This window comes from Oncorhynchus tshawytscha, linkage group LG02, assembly GCF_018296145.1.
Source record: "Oncorhynchus tshawytscha isolate Ot180627B linkage group LG02, Otsh_v2.0, whole genome shotgun sequence".
NCBI classification, from domain to species: domain Eukaryota; kingdom Metazoa; phylum Chordata; class Actinopteri; order Salmoniformes; family Salmonidae; genus Oncorhynchus; species Oncorhynchus tshawytscha.
Window position 1 is genome coordinate 15,258,866 of NC_056430.1, and position 24,047 is coordinate 15,282,912.

At 42.3% G+C, this 24,047-nt stretch overlaps 2 protein-coding genes, 1 long non-coding RNA gene and 1 pseudogene across 4 annotated transcripts; 3 read left to right on the forward strand and 1 right to left on the reverse strand.

Moving 5' to 3' along the window:
- The first annotated feature begins 2,258 nt into the window (after positions 1–2,258).
- On the forward strand, positions 2,259–3,608 carry LOC112221057 (annotated as a pseudogene).
- LOC121847843 lies at positions 3,379–5,747 on the reverse strand. The gene is made up of 3 exons (XR_006084725.1): positions 4,754–5,747; positions 4,562–4,650; positions 3,379–4,342 (listed from the first exon to the last, which is right to left on the reverse strand). It is a non-coding gene; the product is annotated as an uncharacterized LOC121847843 (long non-coding RNA).
- A 574-nt stretch (positions 5,748–6,321) lies between these two features.
- LOC112221051 (probable protein BRICK1-A) lies at positions 6,322–8,731 on the forward strand. Its single transcript, XM_024383122.2, has 3 exons — positions 6,322–6,571; positions 7,313–7,395; positions 7,502–8,731. The coding sequence occupies exons 1-3, from the start codon at positions 6,364–6,366 to the stop codon at positions 7,526–7,528; spliced, it is 318 nt and encodes a 105-aa protein (XP_024238890.1). The 5' UTR covers positions 6,322–6,363; the 3' UTR covers positions 7,529–8,731.
- A 222-nt stretch (positions 8,732–8,953) lies between these two features.
- Positions 8,954–21,293, forward strand: LOC112221036 (RNA-binding protein 5-B). Of its 2 annotated transcripts, none has more exons than XM_024383103.2 (25): positions 8,954–9,088; positions 9,345–9,369; positions 10,056–10,221; positions 12,443–12,601; positions 12,825–12,894; positions 13,310–13,383; positions 14,219–14,302; positions 14,630–14,690; positions 15,054–15,116; positions 15,248–15,408; positions 15,633–15,730; positions 15,830–15,917; positions 15,999–16,070; positions 16,170–16,233; positions 16,604–16,695; positions 16,811–16,931; positions 17,136–17,227; positions 17,359–17,541; positions 17,758–17,898; positions 18,024–18,101; positions 18,215–18,403; positions 18,540–18,614; positions 18,752–18,855; positions 19,458–19,587; positions 19,971–21,293. In XM_024383103.2, the coding sequence occupies exons 2-25, from the start codon at positions 9,362–9,364 to the stop codon at positions 20,094–20,096; spliced, it is 2,499 nt and encodes an 832-aa protein (XP_024238871.1). In that variant the 5' UTR covers positions 8,954–9,088; positions 9,345–9,361; the 3' UTR covers positions 20,097–21,293. The 2 variants fall into 2 exon arrangements, with proteins under 2 accessions (XP_024238871.1, XP_024238878.1); XM_024383110.2 differs by having other exon boundaries at positions 16,005–16,070.
- The last annotated feature ends 2,754 nt before the right edge of the window (positions 21,294–24,047 follow it).

Sequence of the window (24,047 nt, forward strand, 5' to 3'; positions counted from 1 at the left end):
GGCTGGCTTCCGGGTAGGATGTGCGTTGTGTCAAGAAGCAGTGCAGCTAGGTTGGGTTGTGCTTCAGAGGACACATGGCTCTCGACCTTTGCCTCTCCTGAGTCCGTACGGGAGTTGCAGCAATGAGACAAGACTGTAACTACCACCAATTGGATACCACAAATAAAAAAGGGGTGAAAAAAAAAAAAGTCTATAGCTCTGCCTCACTGGTCACAATAACAGCACGTGCTGGAGCACATTGCCTTTTACATACACTTTCTTTTTTCTATTGTGTTATTGACTGTTATTGACTTGTTTATTCCATGTGTAACTCTGTGCTGTTGTTTGTGTCGCACTGCTTTATCTTGGCCAGGTCGCAGTTCTAAATGAGAACTTGTTCTCAACTGGCTTACCTGGTTAAATAAAGGTTAAATATATATATATTTTTTTAAATACCCAAAGCCTCCTTTGGCCGCCTTTCCTTCCAGTTCTCTGCTGCCAGTGACTGGAACGAATTGCAAAAATCACTGAAGATGGAGACTTATATTTCCCTCACTAACTTTAAACATCAGCTATCTGAGCAGTACATAGTCCATCTGTAAATAGCCCACCCAATCTACCTACCTCATCCCCATATCGTTTTTATTTACTTTTCTGCTCTTATGCACACCAGTATCTCTACTTGCACATCATCATCTGCTCATCTATCACTCCAGTTTTAATTTGCTAAATTGTAATTACTTCGCTACTATGGCCTATTTATTGCCTTACCTCCTCACGCCATTTGCACACACTGTATATAGACTTTCTTTTTTCTATTGTGTTATTGACTGTACGCTTGTTTATTCTATGTGTAACTCTGTGTTGTTGTTTGTGTCGCACTGCTTTGCTTTATCTTGGCCAGGTCGCAATTGAAAATGAGAACTTGTTCTCAACTAGCTTACCTGGTTAAGGTAAGCTGGTTTTAAATAGGCAAAATAAAACTGATAGACTGCAATTGTGTTTATCTGAAAATGTCAATATCTTACTTTGAAAAGGGGAAAAAACGGTGTATCGCTCAATATTTAGATGAAGATGGATTATATTAACACTACTGTTAACTGCTGGGTTATTGCTATCATGCAGTGCCTTTCCTGTCCCCAGGAAATATCACTTCTTATTTAGTGCATAGTAGTCGGACATGCAGATTTCAAAAAGCTTTAAATACAAGGTCAGGTGTCCTTTACCTTAAAAACTCACAAATATGGATATTAAAAGCAAATTTTATGCATTTTCTAAATAAAAAATCAGTGGACATAGGAGTTTTTGCCATGTCCCCGGAGGTTATTCATCAACTTCTACGAGAAATATAAGCCATAAAATAATACAATATTTAAAACAATTCTTCATTATTTTATAGTCCTAGTTAAATTCTCTCTCATAACTTTTTTACATGATTATTGTATTTATTATTATTTTATTTAAGATTTACTGTGTGTCCCTGATATCACTTTCCACCCTGTTAGTTTGTTGTAAATTTTCCATTTAAGAAAACAACCCTTTCCTACAATGACACCACATTCAGGAAGTGTCATAATTTATTTGGTGGGAAAACAACGGTGCAAAGATAAATAAATATAAACACTCAGTTATATCTATTTTACCATTGTTTCATGTTGTTAGTCTGTATTTCCCACTCATTTACACCTTGTTAGGCAAAATTATATATACAAAAAAAATCGAAATGTTAAACTATGTTTGATAGAGAAGTTAAAATCCTGTTCAAGTGTTTACCATTATTCTAGCTCAATCTTGGTCACTCACGGCGTTATGGCTAATTTAACCTCCAAATGTCCACTTTGTTAGGTTCCACCCTGTTAAGACATTTTTTCTGAAGGAATATACATATTATTTTTTAATATTTTCCCCTTTAAAATTAAGAGGTCCAAAAGGCACTGCTGTGTATGTGTTATAGATTTTTCAGATTGGGACCAAAAAAATCGGATTAGGGATGTTTGTGATTGACTAGAATTCATCCCATGTAGGAACCTCTCTAAAATTGCCAATAGATGGCAGCAAATTCTAACTAGTTTGGTACAGCCGGAGACGGCTTCATAATGTTTTGTATTTACTCCAACCTTAATATATACTCAAATTAAGGACATTCGTTAGATGGATAATTCCATATAATTATTTCCACATAAATACTTTAACTTTATTTTAAACTAATTTCTCCCACATTTTTCACCATCGGTGGTTCTCGAAACTGCGACTTCCTCAAACTTTGAAAAGTCGCACCTCCCCTTTTCAGTTGCTGTACAAAAGCTAAGAAAACGGAAGGCATCCGAAAGTTAGACGTCGTTGCTTCATGAAATGGCTGGGAAAATAAAGAAGTTTTACGACTTTTCAGCTAAATTGCTGTCTGGAGATTTGCTACATTTCTCCTCCCTAAAGGATAAAGTTGTGCTTATTGAAAATGTGGCGTCACTCTGAGGAACAACAACCAGGGACTACACTCAGATGAACGAGCTCCATTCGCAGTATTCTGAAAAGGGGCTCGTGGTTCTTGGGGTGCCCTGCAACCAGTTTGGCCATCAGGTAGGCATTCACTTATTTTTCTATATGAATTTCAATATTGCAGATTATTCAGTCTTATATTTGAAATGTGGTGGTCAAGTAGTGGTCAACTCTCAGACTGCGAGCCTAAATGTTGTTTTGTCGCAGTTGTTGCAACATTGTAGATTGGTAATAATAACAATATTGTTAAACTCTTGTCTGTATAATACTTTTGGGACTCATCATTGAAACATTCTTAGTCCCCCCCTCCCCCATGTTGTTAACATGCTTCAATTAAGATCATTTCTGAAACAGATGTATTGTTTATTGATTCTGATTCTGTATAAACAGGAGAATTGTAAGAATGATGAGATCCTGAGGTCCCTGAAGTATATCCGTCCAGGAAATGGCTTTGAGCCCAAATTTCCACTTTTTGAGAAGATGGATGTGAATGGGAAGGATGCCCACCCCTTGTTTGTGTATCTCAAGGATAAATTGCCATTCCCCTCCGATGACTCCATGGCCCTCATGAGCGACCCCAAGTTCATCATGTGGAGCCCTGTCTGCAGGAATGACATCTCCTGGAACTTTGAAAAGTTCCTGGTCAGTCCTGATGGAGATCCTTACAAGCGCTACAGCAGAAGGTTCCCGACCAGTGACATTGAGGCAGATATTAAGGAGCTACTCAATGTGAAATAAACCGTCCAGGCAGAGCTCTCATAGGGGTACGGTGGTGGTGGTGATAAGGATGTAGAGGGCCACAGGGACAACACAGAATGTCTTCACTCTCCTGTTAATCAGCAGTCACACATTTTCTTCATCACAATCACAATATCCCTTCACCAGTACCAACGGCTTTTGCTACTAGCATCTGCCTCTGTAGGAATACGCCTGCTGCATTTGTTTCAATTGGCTTTGCTCTCCTGTGCAAGATACTCTAGTTTTTTTAGACTCTTTACTGAATGAAGACATTCCTTAAAACCTTTGTTGTGAGGGGAGTTTCTGATAAAGCTGTAAAGTCCTGAATCTAACAGTAGTGTATTACTCATGTATAGCAAAGACCAGTCAGTGGAGAAATAAATGTAATAAAAACATGTTTTTATTGGTTTTCATTTCCTTTAACTTTATGTAATTCTACATTTGAGGAGTAATAACAGTCACTTGAGGAGTGATAACAGGTTGATGGTTGATATTAACATACAATCAAAGTTTTTACAACAGAGCAATGTTTTATAGATTGTTACAATCAAATAGTTTTAATATTGGTTATAAATACTATAAACTGAATTTATGGTGTATAAAAAAACAAACTACAGTAACTTGAACCAATGAAATATGACAGCCTAGATGTCTCTTTACAAAATAAAGTAGAGGGATACATAAAAAACTGCAAGTTTGCTGCTGAATAATTCACTTCTCTGATTGTTCTATGTACTGTAAAGTGAGCCCAGATTTAATCCTAATTTCAGACAGGTTTGTCTTGAAAATCGTTCCTGAGGAGTTATCAACAGAAACCTGTCACGATGCTCTGTGTACAGATAACTGGCTGAATGAGGGCCTTGTCATTGAGTACAGAAGTCATTGTAATAAACAGAAAGATCATACTCCCTTTCCATCTGCAACACAATCTCTAACATGCAGTGGTCCTCCTCTGAACTGGACACATCTCCATTGCTGCTGCTTCTGTCCTCTACTAGGCTGTCTGAACTGTGTTCCTCTGGTGATAGAAACTCCTTGTCTACGTCCTGATTCCCACACACACGGTGCAGCTCATTCTCAAACTCCAGTTTAGCCACTAGATCCTCCAGAGTCTGGATATCTGAAGTCCCTTTGCAGGGGACACAATGCAAGCTTTGAGTGGTTGGTGTTTGCCATCTCCTTTATGTGATAGCTTTGTGTCTTTAAACTAGTACAAAAGGCTGACCTTAAACATTCATTTTGTTTAACATTGAAATGTGGAAAAATGAAAAATAACCACCAGCGTGTGAACATCAAACACAAATTGTGTTTTAACTCATCTTTAATTAGTTGGTGTTTTAATACTAACCTAAAACTTCAAGTAGATCTTTAGGGAATGGAGCTTCGGATTTGCTTGACAGTGCAAAGCCATCCCTTTTATGCCTTGACTTCTCTCGCCTTTTGAATGACAAAATGACAAATTAACTCAAAATAACATTGTTATAGTATAGCCTATTGTAATTAAGTCTGTTTGCTTTTTATGTATCCATAATCTCTATACCTGACAAGTGGTTCCTCAAATTGGAGTTTTGTTTGTGAGTGACTGAGTGAGTCCTTGCTGGACTTATCAAGAGAAGAAGGTGTAGAGATCTCTAGTGCTGTAATATCCTCCATTGCACGGTCCAAGGCATCAGTTAGCCCTTGTCCTTGTTTACACTGTTTCAGGCTTGTTGGAGAGGCTAATGCTGTACAAATTAAATGGTTATGGTAGAATAGTGGCTGATATCCCATAGCGTCCACTGGAAGTGCATCAGCAGTTGTCCTATTTTAAAGTCAGTCCCTGACAGAGTCTATTATTATATATTTTTTTTAATTGAACCTTTATTTAACTAGGCAAGTCAGTTAAGTACAAATTCTTATTTGCAACGACGGCCTACACCGGCCAAACCAGGACGACGCTGGGCCAAATGTGCGCCGCCCTATGGGACTCCCAATCACGGCCGGTTGTAATACAGTCTGGATTGCAATGAGCCCATGTCAACTAACATTTTATAGTTTACTAGGTGAGTTAGTCGAACCAGCTATCTAAACCTTGTAGTAATTATGGCCGAATTACTGACCAGGCACTCAAGGCATGTGCCTAGGGGCCCTGACCTCCAGGCAGCCCCCATTGATTTTGTTTGTCACTCTAACTCAGATATCTGTAGTAGAATGTGTAGAATTGCAGGAAAATTGCTTTAAAATTGCTAAATGATTTCACCGTCCCAATTTAAAATGTGTAGAATTGCAGGAAAATTGCTTTAAAACTGCATTTTTCTCTCAACCATAGGGGGAAATGTGTAGAATTTCAGGAAAATAGCTTTAAAGGTGCAGGTTTCTCTCTCCACTGCCACTTAAATATTTTGCCTATGAGTTGCAACAGACCTGAGTGGATGATCCATGTTTCTGGGCATATTGACCCTGACCCCCTTGACATTTGATAAGGCAAGTTTCTTAGCTATTTTTTAAATTGATTATAGAAGTATTGAAATTCTCATTGTTGGTATGCCTAAAGCTTCAAGCTAATAGCAACAAAAAAAAACATAGCTAAACTAGCTACCTTTGTATTTCAGCACCATGGAACAGCGATCGGATGTTAGCTAGCATATGTATATATATGTATATATATGTATATCTATATATGTATATCTATATATCTATATATCTATCTATATATATATATATATATATCTATATATCTATCTATATATATATATATATATATATATATATATATATATATATATATATATATATATATATCGTGTCAAGCGATCTGAAATAACAAGTACGTTAACATTAGCTCTTGTGTATGGTGGGGTTAGTGCTTGTTGGCCTCACCATTGTCGCTGATGTTGCTTGTTTGATAACTGACTGATTTTTAAAGTTCGAACTTTCTAAACTTCTGAAGGTCTTGGAATCTGCAACCGCCATCCTTGTCTCGTGATTAAGTAGCTAGTTGGACGTGTTGAATGTGGCTCGTGAGCAAACTGATTATGAACATGTAAGCTCTTTCGTGTGAGTTTATGTTGCTGGAAAGGTTTCTGAAGTTGCCATTTCAAATAGTTAATGGGAAGGGTTGTGGTTACGGTTAGGGTATGGACGTCCCAAGTATCCCGGATAGCTCTTACCATGCGATCAACCCACCCAACCCCCCTTGGTGACAGCATTTGGCTCACCCTACCAGACCGCGGAAGTATTGAGTTTAGCAAACTCGTAAAGATGTCTATCCAGGATGACCCAGTTCAAAGAGAAATCCATCAGGATTGGGCAAATCGCGAGTATATAGAAGTGATCACGAGTAGCATCAAGAAGATTGCCGATTTCCTAAATTCATTTGGTAAGCTTTACCCAATGCATTCCTTCCTGCTTTCGTCCAGTGGCTCGCTCGTTAGCTATCTAGCTAAACAAGCAATCGACCACTCCTCGTTAACGTTAGCTAGCTAACGAATACTTGTTAGCTAGCTTGGAGTACGTACGCGTAGCGGTAACATTATTTGATAGCTGGCCAGCGTGTAATGTTGTTACTGTCTTGTGAGCTTGTCATGACCTGAGAGAGCATAGCCCTGGTGCAGTCCATTGATGGTTGCTTATCTAGCCCGCATACGACGCTAGCTTTAGGTAGCAGTGGTTGTTGCACAACAATTGCCAGTGGTATTATGAATGTCCTGGTCCCAGATGTAATCTACATGCCTTCTTTAGCCAACTCTAATTTGGCATGCCAAGTAGTGTCTGAGGAGTTAGTTACACATTGCATACAGAGATCTGGGGTCAGGTTAATGCTATATTGTTATACTTTTTTTTTTTTTTTTACTATTGTCTGGCATCACACAATCCATATGTTTGAATTGAGTGTCCTGTGGATTGTGCTATGACCTCGAGGTTATATTTACTGTAGTGATCTACCTAAAATGAACTTGACCCTAATAGCTTAATAATAATAGGGCCAAACTAAGCCAAACTGTACTCAGCTGGCATGGCTACACATCCATCACAATTGCTGGAACCTTGCTGGAATGGACAATATGAAATGAATAGGAACAAAGTCAAAAGTCAATTTTCATGTGAATTTATTTTCCAGATATGTCCTGTCGGTCCCGGTTAGCCACTCTTAATGAGAAGCTAACTGCCTTGGAGCGGAGGATTGAATACATTGAGGCAAGAGTAAGTGGTTTTGAAATGACGGTATGAGGTTATAAAATACTGGTACAGAAAAAAATCTTGGTTGGAACATCTGAAATTCATTATGTATCTGTTTCTCACTCCCAAGGTTACTAAAGGTGAAACCCTGACCTAGACCTCAGATGACTGCTGAAACACCATGAATACACCACTTTTCCTAATTTTCTGTTAATTATTTTATATGTACTTACTGTATAGTTTACATTTGGCTTTGCCTAAACATCAGACTTTCCTATGGTTACTCCATGGATATCCGTCTGAAAGAATTCGCTGTTAAAAAGACGCAATAGTCTCTACAAAGCAGAATGTTTACTAAAATGATATTTACACTTACTCTACCAGTTGTACATGCTGTTGGTCCTTTTGGCAGTAGGTGGAGATGGGGTATCCACAGGAAAGTGTTGTTTACCTGACTTTTTGTGGCGCCAGTAGGTTCTGTCGCTTGTATTTTCAATCTATCAATGCATTGCACGTGATGCACAATATGTAGACAATAGCCGAATATAGTCGACCGAAGAACATTTCCTCGCAATCAGCTGGAAGTGTTTGCTGTTAAGTTATGCTCAGCCATATTGTGTAAGTGTTTGTCAAGTGCAAATTACATCCGTATTGAAAATAAAATACAAACGATATACAGACTAGCGTACTGAAGGTCGGGTTGATAACACTTACCTGTGGATATTTTGTATCAGATTACCTCTGACATAGGGACAAAATTGGCAGGCAACAGGTAAAGTAAGCTGAAATGAAGTTTGTTCAACATTCTGACTTGTAATGGGACTGTTTGGGAATGCTGAGCCTGCATATTAGTGACACGTGTGTAAGTATTTCACTCACTGATTCTACGAAGATGCTATATTTGGCTCAATTTATTTCGTACCTTTTTTGTTTGATTCTGAACATATACCTGACTATTTTGTGTGTTAACAGTTTTAAACTCCATACTAAATTCATGAGAAGGCTATTTCATCCATTTTTATGGTTCGAACAGTGTATTATGTGCACTCAATCGTAGAGTGGAGAAGGACAAGCTTATCACTCAAGAAATCACTGTACAACTGCATTCTTGCTTTGTTTATCTTGCCAAGTGAATGTCTAAGCATACATCCACCTGTGTTTGAAACATTTGAACAGTTGATTTACCTGCTGTGAATCATGAATGACAAAATCAAAATGAGAGGCTTATGTCCCGAAGTGCCAAGTTGACACTGTTGCTGTTTGTGTGTATTTATTAATCTTCTATTACTATCTCATGGTCATGTTTGTACAGTACATAGTGACAATTGTTTTATGGCAAATAAAGAAACTAACATTGAAAGTGCAGCTATGTGTCATTTTCTCCAGACAAAGGGTTTGAGTAGTAAAGATTATTCATTCTCACGCTCACAAGCTCCCGATGTTGCCTTTCATTAAATGTTATAGACCTGTGTGAAATGTTTTAGGCCTGTGAAAACCAGGCAGGACAGGCTACACCTAGCCGCGTACGAAGGCACCGATCACCCTTGAAAAAACTTCGTTACCCAACATGCATCGTCTTTTTCCACGTTCCAGCCCTAAGCATCTTGGGAAGGAGAAAGTGTTGACAAGTCAAACACCATTTTTCCCTTTGAAATGTGCAAGTCCTTGAATTGTTTTCAAACATATTTGTATACTATTTTAAAGCTTGTTTAAACTGGTGAGTTACAATGCTTCTGTATAGTTGTACTCCTATGCGTTACTATTTGTGTTCTTAACCTAGGTACCAGCTAGCTCAAGGCAAGTCTCAATCAGCTAACGTTAGCTTGAAGCGTACGTCATTGTGTCTCCATCTTGCCTCTGCTTTCAGCAGACAAGCAAACTATCTAGCTAACTAGGTTGTATTTACATGCTGGAATAATAATACACATTTTTTTTCTTGTCCCCCAATTCCACACATCTCCACCCTTTGATAGTCGTGACAACCATTGAAATGGGACGGTGAGTTTAAATCCGCATAAAAATATTGTAGGTACTGTATTGTCTCGCTAGCAAGTTAGCTAACGTTAACAAGCTACTTTTTTGTTTGACCTTTTATTTAACTAGGCAAGTCAGTTAAAAACCATTTCTTATTTTACAATGACCGTCTACCCCGGACAAAGCTGGGCCAGTTGTGCCCCGCCCTATGGGACTCCCAATCACCCTCGGTTGGTATACAGCCCGGGATCGAACCTACTAAGTTAGCTAACTTACAACTACACTTGCAATAATATTTCGGTCAAAGTAATTTAGCTTGCTGATTTTGGCTTATGTAATGTTTACCATTCCATGGTTTGCTAGTAAGCAACTCCCTCATATTAAACTGGCTAGGGCGTTAGGCATCGCATCATCAGTGACATTCTCAGTATGAGAACGCACAACCAGGTCTCAGCATTTCGTATTTAGTCTGAGACCAGACTTGAATGCAGTGGTTTGTTGGATAAACCTCTTGACTAAATCCACACACAACAATTTCAGCTTGAAGGATAAATCAGAATTGGGAGGATTACATTTCTAACTGTAAATAAAAGTACTTGGAAGTTATCTTGACCAATATACAATTGCATTGGAACACATTCTTTATTCCTTGAGTGTGTCAAATTTCAATCAGCTTTTTACTGTGTATGTATGCCTGACTGTGTGCACAGGTTGAGTCGCACAGAGCGTAGCGGAAGATACGGCGGCAACGATCTGGGCCGGGGTGAGTCAGAGTGGCGTGAGAGGGGAGAGCAGGACATGCGCCGATGGGGAGAAGAGAGACACAGCGAACGCTACGATGGAGGAGAACGCCGGGGGAGCAGAGGCAGCCCAGAGGTATGTGTTCTGAGTCAGGCACCCAGTGACATGACTTGTAATGGGAGTGCATCCAAAACCAATCTCATTGACTACTAGTAGAGTCCACTGATCAGGGACCGGTATCAACGCTGGGCCGGGGCCAGTGAATCTCGTCTGTCCTGACCGGGCCAGTAACTTTTCAGCACATTTTTGCCTTCCGGTTCAACATTTACCTTTAGTGTCGCGTTCTGCCATTGAAAAGCATTAAAGACTACAAGTGGAAAATTCATGCAATTTGAACAATTTGATTGGTCTTTCATTCTAACACCACCATGCTCCAGCGAGTCACAACTTTCCAAGCAGTACATGAGTTGATGCCTTCACACTAGAGGTCGACCGATTAATCAGAATGGCCGATTTCAAGTTTTCATAACAATCGGTATTTTTGGGCGCAGATTTATTTTAAATCTTTTTTTTATTTTTTATTTATACCTACATTTAACTAGGCAAGTCAGTTAAGAACACATTCTTATTTTCAATGACGGCCTTTGAACAGTGGGTTACCTGCCTCGTTCAGGGGCAGAACAACCGATTTTTTCCTTGTCAGATTTTATTGATGTATTATATTAAGTTAAAATAAGTTTTCAATATGGGCCTCCTGGGTGGCGCAGTGGTTAAGGGCGCTGTACTGCAGCGCCAGCTGTGCCACCAGAGACTCTGGGTTTGCCCCCAGGCTCTGTCGTGACCGGGAGGTCCGTGGGGCGACGCACAATTGGCATAGCGTCCGGGTTAGGGAGGGTTTGGCCGGTAGGGATATCCTTGTCTCATCGCGCACCAGCGACTCCTGTAGCGGGCGCAGTGCACACTAACCAAGGTTGCCAGGTGCACAGTGTTTCCTCCGACACATTGGTGCGGCTGGCTTCCGGGTTGGATGCGTGCTGTGTTATGCGGCTTGGTTGGGTTGTGTATCGGAGGACGTATGACTTTCAACCTTCGTCTCTCCCGAGCCCGTACGGGAGTTGTAGCGATGAGACAAGATAGTAGCTACTAACAATTGGATACCACGAAAAAGGGGGTAAAAAAATAAGTGTTCATTCAGTATTGTTGTAATTGTCATTATTACAAATACATTTTTAAAAATCGGCATGCAAACTCCATAGACAAACATTGGCAGTAGAATGGCCAAAATGAAGAGCTCAGTGACTTTCAACGTTCCGCCATCATAGGATGCCACCTTTCCAACAAGTCAGTTTGTCAAATTTCTGCCCTGATAGAGCTGCCCCGGGCAACTGTAAGTGCTGTTATTGTGAAGTGGAAACGTCTAGGAGCAACAACGCCTCAGCCGCAAAGTGGTAGGCCATGTTTTTCATGGTTTGGGCAAGGCCCCTTAGTTCCAGTGAAGGGGAATCTTAACGCTGCAGAATACAATGACATTCTAGACAATTCTATGCTTCCAACTTTGTGGCAACAGTTTTAGGGAAGGCCTTTTCCTGTTTCATGACAATTCCCCCTCGCACTAAGCAAGGTCCATACAGAAATGGTTTGTCGAGATTGGTGTGAAAGAACTTGACTGGCCTGCGCAAAGGCCTCACCGCAACCCCATCGAATACCTTTGGGATGAAATGGAAGGCCGACACCGAGCCAGCCCTAATAGCCCAACATCAGTGCCCGACCTCACGAATGCTCTTGTGGCTGAATGGAAGCAAGTCCTCACAGCAATGTTCAAACATCTAGTGTTGCCTTATTAAAGCCTTATTATCTATCCTGATGCCTAGTCAACTTACCCTGCCTTCATCTACCTCAAATACCTTTATTATTATCATCTATCCTGATGCCTAGTCACTTTACACTGCTTTCATTTATATAACTCCCTCAAATACCTCATACACCTGCGCATTGATCTGGTTCTCCCTGTATATAGCTCCATTCTTGTATATTTTATTCCTCTTGTTGTATTTGGTGCATGTTACATACAATTTGATTTGAATATATAATACACAGAAAGCACATTTTTGACTGCACTGCCCCTTTAATAAATATACATATTTATAATAACCAGATGTAGCCCATTTAATAGCTGAATATGTCGAGAAGGCATGTCAACCTATAGGCCCTGCATGAACCCAATGAACTTAAGAACTACACAATTTCTACTGGCTAGGACATTATGTTCTGGACAGTAGGTTTTTGGTTATTTGGGATAGTGAGGACAAAAGTTAGCATTGGTCCATGCTGATGCACACTGTTTTATCCACTCCAGCAGAGAGACAGGAAGCGACGGAACAGCGATAGATCTGAAGACTGTTACCACTCTGATGGAGACTACCCTGAGCAGGAATACAGGGAGGAGCCAGGGGAGGAGAAGGAGAGTAAAACCATCATGCTCCGGGGCCTGTCTCTTCACATTACAGAGGGAGACGTAAGTTTCTCTTTCTCTGCTTTAGACACACCACCTGTGGTTTGGTTGGCTGCCATTTTCTCTGCGAAGAAAGGTGGGGGCACTACTGTATAGCCTACTCTGCGAAGAGTAGGCTATACAGTGAAACTAAAGGAGACATTAGTAACTATGTATAATGTCAAGTTAAATGTGTTCCAGAACTTAAGGCTATGGATTTAATGTCTGTTCTTCTCTTGCCGTCCAGATCCGAGCTGCCCTGGACCAGCTGGAGGGACCCCAGCCAATAGATGTCCGCCTGATGAAAAAGAGGACGGGTGAGACCCAGGCGTACCACGCAGCCCCCCTCCCCCCACACTATATTTGACTACAGGGCCAATCTGCTTCAGTTGTCTTCAGTTTTGCTATAGCAACATAAAAATCGGAAATTGTTAAGAATTAATGTCAAGCAAAGAAACAATTTTATTTTGTCTTAAGATGTGGAGCGAAAAGGTAAGAAAGGCCATCAGCCAGCCAAGCTGTTTTAAATGAGAGAGACACTGATCATAGATGCACACTGAGTATGTCTGGGCCAGTGTCATCCTGCAACATTTCTTGCTATGGCAAAACCCAAAAGGAAGGGCCCACTGTTTGCCGTACTGGCCCCTGAAGCAGTTTGTGACAGAGTTTGAATGTTGTGCCCATGGACTCTGACTAACACTCCTCCCGTCTATATTTGAATGCTGTCTCTAGGTATAAGCCGAGGTTTCGTCTTCGTGGAGTTTTATCACTTGCAAGATGCTACCCGATGGATGGAGACCAATCAGGTTGCTTCACAATCGCCAAGTCTAGTGTTTTTTACTTGTTTTTTTTTTACCTTGGGGCTCTGAAAAAAGACAACCAAATGGCAACCAAAATGATTATAAATAAGAACTGAGGTTTTGAAGGAAATGTGGATTTTTAGTTGGAGAGTACAATATTGGAATCTGAATATGGTATCCAGAAAGACTGCATGATTTTAGAGGTTTATTTAGCATTTCACTGATCCTAATTCCATCTCAGACCCCCCCCCCAATATTTTCATGGTGTAAGACTAAGTTAAGACAAGAAAATTGAATTATGTAGCCTAATTTATCGGAAGCTTAACTTAAAACACTTGATTTTCAAACCAGCTTTGAGATTGTAGTACCTTGCAATCTGGCTGGTAAGAGTTTCCTGATTAAATAAAATTGGCCTAAGGCCTTCGGGGGACAAATGGTGAATTTCTACTCCTTTTAGCCCAGTGGCGCCTCCAAATTTGAGCATCCCCCCTTTGATTTCTTTGATTTATGCTGTGCTTCTTAGCAAATTAATTTTCATCCAATGTCTGTTGTGGGAAGCTTATCCCTGGTTCTAGGAAAGCTGATTAAAGTATCTCTCATGTTAACATTATACACACTGCTCCGGCTCAGTCTGGACACTCGGGTCCCAAACACCTTAAGAACCCTCTGTACACAAGCTCACATACACATCTTTCTGTCTGTCTTTGACACCAACTCCAACCGGGGGTCCCTTTCCCCTTCCCTACCTGCCAGCACTGCTTGTTCTTTGGTTGCAGCTAGAGTGAGACCTGTGCCTGCCAGGAAGCTTGAAATTACCAACATTTTGAACCTCCTCTTGCAGAAACTCCTGGTCATCCAAGGCAAGAGTGTGGCCATGCACTACAGCATCCCGCGACACAAGTTTGAAGACTGGCTCTGCAACACTGTAAGTTTCTTTTGTGGCTTGACTCCATGTCCAACCCTGCTGCCCACACTATATTTACCTTCCACTCCTATCTGAAATGCTGTAGTGACAACGTTAGGCCCTCAATTGTTAGTTACCTTATAGTCCAGAATGAGCTCCTGCCAAATGAGTTGGAGCACGTCGTTAGGTATAGGGATCCCTGATTTCATTAGTTGCCAGGGTGAGCATTTGGCTCAGGTAAGTACCGTATGCTGCACCGCTGTTAGTTTGCTATTCATCTGAGGCAGCAGTGTCCTGGACATAAGTAGCTGTATTATCAATAAAAATGATGTGACCGGTTGCTTGCAGTGCGGCCTGTACAATTTCCGGAGGAGGCTGAAGTGCTTCAGGTGTGGAGCAGCTAAAGCTGGTAAGTAGTTCCTGAACCAGGAAGCCACTGCCTGCACCCATCTGGATGGCCTGAGACAATGTTCAGGCAAGAGGGGCTGCGCACAGGACCAGTACAGAATACTGATATATATACTTTAGAAATGCCAACCCTATTAACACGACTGTCATCATGGCCCCATAAACACTGACCAATCATATTCCTTAGTATTGTGAACAAATCAGATTTAGCTGAAAACGTACGTGAGAATTGACTGGCGGAATAGCGAGGATGTCAAATCCCTGTGGAGCGGATTTTTTTTTTCTAACTCATGTCCTGGACTCTCATGGGTACTGAGGGTGAGATGACGTTAATGCCCTGCTCTCATTCTGTCTGCCTTAACAGAGGGTGAGACCAACACCACTGGCGTCACAGAGATCCAGCCGAGTGGAGACTACTACGGCGACAGTGAGTACCTCTCCACAAATGGGCAGCCCACAGGCACACACCCATAATGTCCTGTCAGATGTCATGGGGGAGGGGCGTTTGAGGAGAGCCAGTGAGAGACTTTAGACTGTATGTGTTCATGTCCTCTCCAGCAATCATCCTGAGGAACATAGCCCCTTTGACCACGGTGGAGGCCATCCTGACAGCCCTGGCCCCCTACGCCAACCTGTCACCCAGCAACATCCGTCTCATTAAGGACAAACAGACGGGCCAGAACAGAGGCTTCACCTTTGTACAGCTCTCCTCCCCTCTGGTACGCCATCCTTTAAGCAGACGTCTCCACATATACACATGATATGGTCTTTGATTTTTGTTTCTCTACAGAACGTCCTCTAACTTCATTGATGTCCCTTGTGATTATTAATGGCCATATTGCTCGACTGGTGCTTCTCATCTTTGGCTTGATTAAGTGAAATCTGTATAAATGTTTCTGTGTAAAATAGTCTTAAGTGCTTTTGTTTTTTTTCTGTGTCACAGGAGGCATCTCAGCTCCTAACCATCCTACAAGGACTACAGCCTCCTCTCAAGCTGGATGGAAAGACCATTGGTGTGGACTATGCCAAGAGTGCCAGGAAGTGAGTGTCCTGTCACAGATGTCAGTAGTTTTCAGTAAATTATGTCCTCAGAGGGCGTAGTGATGGCAGCGTCTCTAATCTTGACTCTCCTCTCTTCAGGGATCTCTTGCTCCCAGACGGTAACCGGATCAGTGCCTTCTCTGTGGCCAGCACAGCCATCGCTGCTGCCCAGTGGTCCTCCAGCCAGGTAACCCACACACCGCTCATATTCAGCCACAGTCTTTTGTTTTGCCACACACATACTAAGATGCAGTGTATTCCTTCCTAGCCTCAGCAGGGTGCTGAAGGACATCTGTCAGAGTACAGCTACCTAGAGGAGGGCTACGCTCCCTACACACAGGTATGATGATCGGCGGGGAGGTTACCCCAGTCTGGAAATCCCTGGGGTTTATTGCAAATGCTCCAATGTGACTGACTGACTTCCTTTCTGTGTTACTAGGACTACCAAGCCTACTACCAGCAGGCAGCAGGAGACCCTTCCCAGGGGAACGGAATACTGGGAGGTAAGTGGAAACATACAGTCTGCAATTCATTCCGTGTCGATACCTTTAACAGATACTTTCCCTGTAGAGAGGTCAGTAAGGCAGGGCTGTCATTTTGTCAGCTTTGTTGTACAGTGTTTCTACAGAACCCCTAGCTGCTTTAATAATTAGGGATAAAGAGGGTTAGGGGTGTTGGAATCCCAGGTGGTGGTGTCAGTGTTCTACATCAGTACGCTGTTGACACTACTTGTACTGTGAAGGATGTAGGAAGCATTGGAAGCATTACAACAATCATTGACTTGTATGGTAAGGCATCAGGTGCTAAAGATCTGTTTCCAAAAGAGGTGTTGGTAATAGCATGTTATAAAGCCTGGGAGTCTTGTATTGACAGCGGCTCCAGGTGTCCCAGCAGCTACAGGAGTGGTGATCTCACAAGGAGCACAGGTCTACCAATCCAACCTCATCAGTCACACTGCCACACAAGTAAGTCCTATGTATTTAACCTATGAGCTTGTCACGACACTCAGCCTTATTTACTGCACCACTCACAATGTGCTCGCTGTAAAGATTCCCACAATTACCAATTGTGTCTTTGCAGGCGTTGCAATTGGCCCAGCAACTGGAAGCAAAACAGACCGGAATCCACTCGGCTGCTGCGACCACGACAGCGCCGGTTTCCACAGCCACAGCGACACTCTCTGGACTGGCCACTGACACAGGTTAGAGCCTCACTCGCCTACCTGTCTGACAGACACTGCATGTTCCCTGTCTGACTGACACTGCATGTTCTCTGTCTGACTGACACTGCAGGTTCCAGTGCAGAATTGAAAACTTGTGGAATGCTTTCAGATTTAAAATGATCTACTCTGTTCAAGCCAGGTGTTTGACTCTTTTAATATTCCATACTCTGTCTTCATCCTCAGCTGTACCTGATACCTCTACCTACCAGTATGACGAATCCTCTGGCTTCTACTTCGACCCTCAAACCGGCCTCTACTATGACCCAAATACCCACGTTAGTACCCACACACCAGTCTGTGTTTTCTCTTGCTGTTTTGCATTGTTCCACAATGCCGTCTGAGTTGTGCGAACACTTGGTCTGTGGATGTATGTATTTTGATAGTTGTAGTTACTCCTTTCCTTCAGTACTACTACAACTCCCAGACGCAGCAGTACCTCTACTGGGACAGTGAGAAGCAGACGTACGTCCCTGCCTCAGCCGCCGACCAAACTGAGCAGAGTGCGAATGCATCAGCAGCAGCTAGCAACGAGGCTAAGGAAGCCAAGGAGAGGAAACAAGAAAAGCCCAAGAGCAAGACGGCTCAGCAGGTAGGCAGAGGGATATCAAGACAGCATAACTTTAGACTTGTGATAATTGTGTGTAGTTTGTTCAAGTGTATTTGTCTAAGAGGGGGCAATTGGTTCTGCAGCAGAGGAGCACACAAGACTTAACACACATTAAATACACATGGATTACAGTGATACACAATGATACTGCTGAATACCGTGGTTGGTGTGTCTAAGTTGTTCTGGTTGGCCTTTCAGATCGCTAAGGACATGGAGCGCTGGGCGAAGAGTCTGAACAAGCAGAAGGAGAACTTTAAGAGCAGCTTCCAGCCCGTCAGCCAGGAGGAAAGGAAAGAGGCCGCGGCCGCTGACGCAGGCTTCACACTCTTCGAGAAGAAGGTAGCCATTTTAAGTCTATCCATGATATTTTGAATCCTTTAGAAAACCCATCCAGGAAATCATAACATTGACTTGATGGTAGATTGACGAGGTGGACTGAGTAGTGTTGTGGTGTGACTTTACAGCAGGCTGGAAGCTTGGAAATGCTGATGTTAGAAGCAGTGCAGCGCCCTGAGGAGCAGGCCCCAACCAACTCAGCCAAGGTAAGATATTGTTACTAGACTCCAATGTATGAGCTGCAATTTTAGAGTACATTTTCCAGTCTGGTATGGTAGCTACCTAGTTAATATACAACCATCTGGTTGTCCTACTCCAGGTTGGTTTGGTGGCAGCCTATAGTGGAGACAGTGACCCAGAGGAAGGGGGTGCAGCAGAGCCGGACCACGGTGGTGGTGAGCAGGACCAGCTGACAGACTGGAAGAAGATGGCGTGCCTGCTGTGTAGGAGACAGTTCCCCAATAAGGACGGCCTGGTGCGCCACCAGCAGCTCTCAGACCTCCATAAGGTACTTATCACTGACTCGAAGGAAGAACTTCAAAATAGTCCACTTTCTCAACTGTTATGAAAAGCTAATCTGGGAAAGGAAGAGCTTGAAATGTATGAATGAAGTGTAAAGGTCTTTGACTTATTTGTCTTCCCAGCAAAACCTGGAGGTCCACCGCAGATCTAAGCTGAGTGAGGCTGAGCTGGAGGAGCAGGAGAGGAGAGAGACCGAGGTAACGGCTCAGATATGGAGACGATGCTGCTCTTAACTGTTTTAGTTGGGGTTCAGTTAATAGAAACCCTGTTATCAGGTTTGTTTCTACATTCATTCACACTCTGTTTCTCTTTCTTGCTCTCGGTCTGTGAACAGATGAAGTACAGGGACCGGGCTGCGGAGAGGAGAGAAAAATACGGCATCCCTGAACCCCCAGCACCCAAGAAGAAGAAATTCACTGCACAGCCAGCACCAGTCATGTTAGTGCTAGTGTTATGCCATGCACATACTTCTTAAGCCTTGTTCACACTGGCAGTTTGAAGTGACTCAAATCCATATTCTGATATTCCAAGACTCATTTCAAACCACCTTCATAGGTGAAAAGAACCATGTGAATGTGCTAAACCACTAGCTAGCTAGTTGACTGCTGTGGCTAGCCAAAAAGGACTCATTTTGAAAGTTGGTTAATCTTATCCTTTGAGGCGTTAAGTGTTCTACTATGATTTTGAACATTCAAAGCAACTGGGAAACTTCTATAGCAGGCATTGTCACCTTAACATGCTACATAACTTCTGACTGATAGGAAGCACGAGCACCACCACCAGTCAGCCTACACCACTGCACACACACCCATCGTTACTATGACAACTAGCATAGCCATGTCAGCAAATTACTGCTGTCTTAACAAACACCTGATTTGGTTGCTTGTAACTTGCTGTTTGGACAGTCAATATTCCAAAACTGTTTTGAGCATTAAGGTCTGCAGTGTGAACAAAGCATACGTTGACTCAAGAACCTACATTGATGTTCTGTGACATGAGATTGGGTAATAATGATTGTTGTGTCATTTCCCCCTCTGCAGTAACTATGAACAACCCACCAAGGACGGTCTGAACAGTGACAACATAGGGAACAAGATGCTGCAGGCCATGGGATGGCAGGAGGGCAGAGGTCTGGGCCGTAATCAGCAGGGCATCACTGCGCCTATAGAGGTGAATCTCGTCCAGTTAAACCAGTAATAGTGCTGCTTCAACCCAACAGCTAAACATAAGGAAACTGTTAAGGTGTCTTTCATACACAACAAGTCTGTTAAGTTTGCTGTATAAATGTAGAGCCGTGGTACAGGTAACATTCCCCGGCATGTCACATATACAACTTCCCACCGGAGACCAGGGTTCAATCCCTGGGCACACCCTTCCCACTGTCTTTCTCTCCACCTAATTTCCTTACTGTCTGAATGTGTTTAAACACCTAAGCAATATATTGGAAAATAAGTATATAGAGATGGATAGAGATTTTTTTGTTATTTAATATGCCAATGATTCCAGTGTCATATTGCTTTACTGATCACAGGCCTGCTGTCATCTCTCTACAGGCTCAGCTGAGGGCAAAGGGGGCTGGTCTTGGAACCAAAGGCAGCAGCTACGGCCTGTCTGCCTCCGACACATACAAAGACGCTGTCCGCAAAGCCATGTTTGCCCGCTTCACTGAAATGGAGTGATTTGCCCACTCTACCTGCCTCCTAAGAATGGACACATCCTTCTGGACCTGGGCCCAGATTCACAAAACACTTCTTATGCAAAAACCTAAGAAGCTTCTTACGGATATAAAAAGATGTTTGTAAGTGCAATTCCTCAACAGTATCTGAAGATTTTATGATTTTTCTTACAATCTTCTCAAATATCTTCTTGGGATGTCTGTTGCTAAGCAACCGTTTTAACTAGCAATGCCAATCATGTTACCGTATTTCTTACTGAGATCACTATTCTAAAACATGTTCTTGGGTTTAAATAATCAATACTGATACTTTCAGATGATGTTTGTGTGAATTAAACATGTTCCATTGTTTTCAATTGCATTTTCTCTCACTGCCCTGAGTTTAAGACGAGGGTTTAGCTATCTTGGAATTAACAACATTTCCTTGAACTTTATTTTCAAGAATCTATTTTTTAATTTTTTATTATTTTACCTTTATTTTACTAGGCAAGTCAGTTAAGAACAAATTCTTATTTTCGATGGCGGCCTAGGAACAGTGGGTTAACTGCCTGTTCAGGGGCAGAACGACAGATTTGTACCTTGTCAGCTCGGGGATTCGAACTTGCAACCTTTCGGTTACTAGTCCAACGCTCTAACCACTAGACTACCCTGAAGCATAAGAAATGTTCCAATAACCTTTTTTTGAGGAATAGCATCTTTGCTTAGTCTATAGTTAAGGAAAAAATGGCAGTTAAGAAGAAATTTCTTCATAAGAAGATTTTGTGAATCTGGGCCCTGGTCCTATGTTCCCTTCCTTTCTGTGTGGGACCAACATCCAGGGGTATCCTAACATCCTTCCCTACAGTCATCCATTAAAAGACACCTTGAGATGAGCTGAAGGGATTGTAATGGCGGCATGGGGATGATGACACACTTCGTAAGGGGATTGGATGGAGAATAATGTTTACTGTACTCATTAGCCTAGCAGGGAAGAGAGGCATAAAGAAAGGACTGGTCTTTATTGGAGAAAGTGTAAAACTATGAATTATGTAACTTATAATTTGTGTATATATACGCACAGGTCATTATTTCCTTCTGTAAGAATGAAGATAGACATGTTTTTCTCCTTTTGTTGTGGCAATAGTATTTAAATTATTGTACATTCTGTATGATATGCTTTCTCATTTTGTACAGAAAATATTAAATAAGATTGATCACTCAATTCGTGTGGAACATTGGTTGTAAGTGATGAGCGTAGCTCCCCAGGTATAGTACAATGACTAAGTCACTGGATAAGTCTGCTAAATTACTAAAATATAAATTTACGTTTATTTATGTTCAACTTTGAATCCTTAACATTTGAGTTCAATGCAAGGTTAATTGACTAGGATAACATGTAATCTAGAGTCACATACCAAACTTGGCTGTCAGTAAAGAGACATAACATTGAGGAAATCAGGAATACATTTAAAGTGTGGGCTCTAGGGTCACATTTCTTCTGAAGCAGGGCCCCTACATTTGATTTAAACCTAAAATAAATGTTCTGCAGATGCAGTCCACCCCACCCCCCACTTCCTTTCCTCTTACCACAGGCATGGCCATTCTAACAAACTGAAGCTAGAGAACACTGAACTACCTGCTACCAATTTTCCACCAGGACCTACCTGGTAACTCACTACCAGGTAATGGCGTTCCTCTCCTCCCCGGTGACTCACTACCAGGTAATGGCGTTCCTCTCCTCCCCGGTGACTCACTACCAGGTAATGGCGTTCCTCTCCTCCCCGGTGACTCACTACCAGGTAATGGCGTTCCTCTCCTCCCCGGTGACTCACTACCAGGTAATGCCGTTCCTCTCCATGAAGCTCTTAAGCAACCCAGGACTGAGTTTGGGAAACTCTGATTTAGCAGGCACTCTAATCCAGAGCGACATCGGGTTTAAGACCCTAGTTCAAGGGCACAACAACAGATATTTTGCCTAGTCGGCTCAGTCATTCAAACCAGCAACCTTTTGGTTACTGCTCTTAACCACTAGGCTACGCTCCCTCTATCCCATATCCTATGCTCCCTTTATCCCATCTGTCCCCAGTGGAACATTCCTCCCTGGGCTTGGCTGCTCTGCCAGTTCTTCTACATGCTGGTCTATACACTGGCCTGGTGTGTGTACACAGCTCTGCTATTCAATGTCCCCTTAGTATACCCCCCTATTCCTCAGCTGCCTCACCTACTGTCTCATGGGCCTGTCCTACAGTCTTTGCTATTCGGGGGATGTCCCTAGCCCACTGAAGTTGACATTTTAAAATGGTAAGGGTTAAGGTTAGGACAATGGTAGGGGTTAGGATTTAGGGTAGGGATGTCCCAAGGATCCCGGAAATAACTGACCCCTGTACTACCTGTGTGCCCTCTGGAACCTGGCTGCTTCCTTCATGATCACCAAGAGACTGTCGGCCAGAGCAGAGTGATGTCTCTGCTGGTAGAGATGCCTGTACAGTATGTCATGTGAATACAGTGTCTCTAGGGATCAGGTTAATGTTTGTGAATGATTTGTGTGTAAATGCTTTGGAACTAAAATAATAACCCATCAATAACTAGTCTAGACCTACTTTATATATCAGAAAATAAATCTCATGCAATTTGTTGAGTCTATAAACATGGACTGTATTTGTATCCTTAACAATGTAATTTAATGTAGCTAACCTCACATAGATCCTGCAGAGTATAGGAAGATTTTCTCTCTCCTAATACGTTCCTGCTCCCCTGGGCCTCTCTCTGAGGCTGCAGTGGTTCCTCCACATCTCCCAGGGCCCCCTCACCGTCTCTTTCCTGTACTGGACTGGAAACTACCCCATGTCCCGCCACCCCCCTCTTTGCCTTCAGCATCAACTGCCACGTGGTCAACTTCCTCCAAACCCTGCTAGACCTGGTTCTGTCCTCCACACCCATTCTCCACCTCCCCTACATGCTGCTGACTGGTCGCCTCTATGTCCTCTTTGTGCTGCTCTATTGGTTGGCCGGCTGCACTAACATATCTACAGCGAAGTGTACCCTGGGATTTGCACTGGATCTGCCTGCCCCTGTTCCACAGTATCTGGATGTCGTTATGTCATTTTCAGCAGATTTGCATGCATTTGTAAAAACCCTTGGCTTCCTCAAACTAATACTATTATAATAACCTGTCTATTGCATTATTCATTGTTCACTACCAGTAGTTAATGTTTCTCAGGGCATGTAGCCCGGGGCCTTAGCTTCAAAAAGTGACAAAACCATTAAGCGGTGGATTAAAGCGTCAAATTTGGGATGTATTTGTTGATATTAAAAGGGGTGCCCAAAAATTGGGTCATGGCACCACTATTATTATTATTTTATCCAATATGGCCACCAATACTGAACCAGATTTTGAAAAGGTGATATTGCTGTTACATTTTTTTTGCCATTTATATAACAAATATTGTGTATTTGTGAGTAGTGGACCAGTCTTCTATATGCCATTATATTTCATCTGGACCCTGCCTAAAGTGCCAGAAATGACCTGGAAACACTAGAAATCAACCTGGAAATCACTAGAATTTCAATTAACTATTACATGAATCACCTTAACATGGTGTTTAACAGTTTATAGACTTTTGTTATCAAGTTCAAAAATTGCCAACACCCTAGGAGTTACATTATGTACTCTGAAATGGTCGTTCTGAGAAAATTACCCCTCTCCAGTTAGTCATATTCGAACAGGCTTTTACATTACGCTACAACTTATCAAACTGAAACCGTATCCATGTCAAGAAAAGCTAACCACAGTTTTTGTTAAGTTTGTTACAGTAAGTTTTTGTTTGGTGGACTGCACATAGGACCATCTATGTCACACAATAGGATCACTTTTGGATGGCTCAGGTTGGACAGCTGCCTTCCGGAAAAGAAGACTCATTCTTGAAGTCAGCACACTTGACTAAAACCAGGTACAGTCAAAACTCCTGAAAGATGC

Excerpts from the sequence above, each read along its gene's own strand:
- LOC112221051 (XM_024383122.2), top strand. The coding sequence starts at position 6,364 with ATGCGATCAACCCACCCAACCCCCCTTGGTGACAGCATTTGGCTCACC. Across the intron at positions 6,572-7,312 it reads CGATTTCCTAAATTCATTTG|ATATGTCCTGTCGGTCCCGG; the intron begins GTAAGCTTTACC and ends TTTATTTTCCAG. Across the intron at positions 7,396-7,501 it reads TTGAATACATTGAGGCAAGA|GTTACTAAAGGTGAAACCCT; the intron begins GTAAGTGGTTTT and ends CTCACTCCCAAG.
- LOC112221036 (XM_024383103.2), top strand. Across the intron at positions 18,615-18,751 it reads AGGAGAGGAGAGAGACCGAG|ATGAAGTACAGGGACCGGGC; the intron begins GTAACGGCTCAG and ends GTCTGTGAACAG. Across the intron at positions 19,588-19,970 it reads GCATCACTGCGCCTATAGAG|GCTCAGCTGAGGGCAAAGGG; the intron begins GTGAATCTCGTC and ends ATCTCTCTACAG.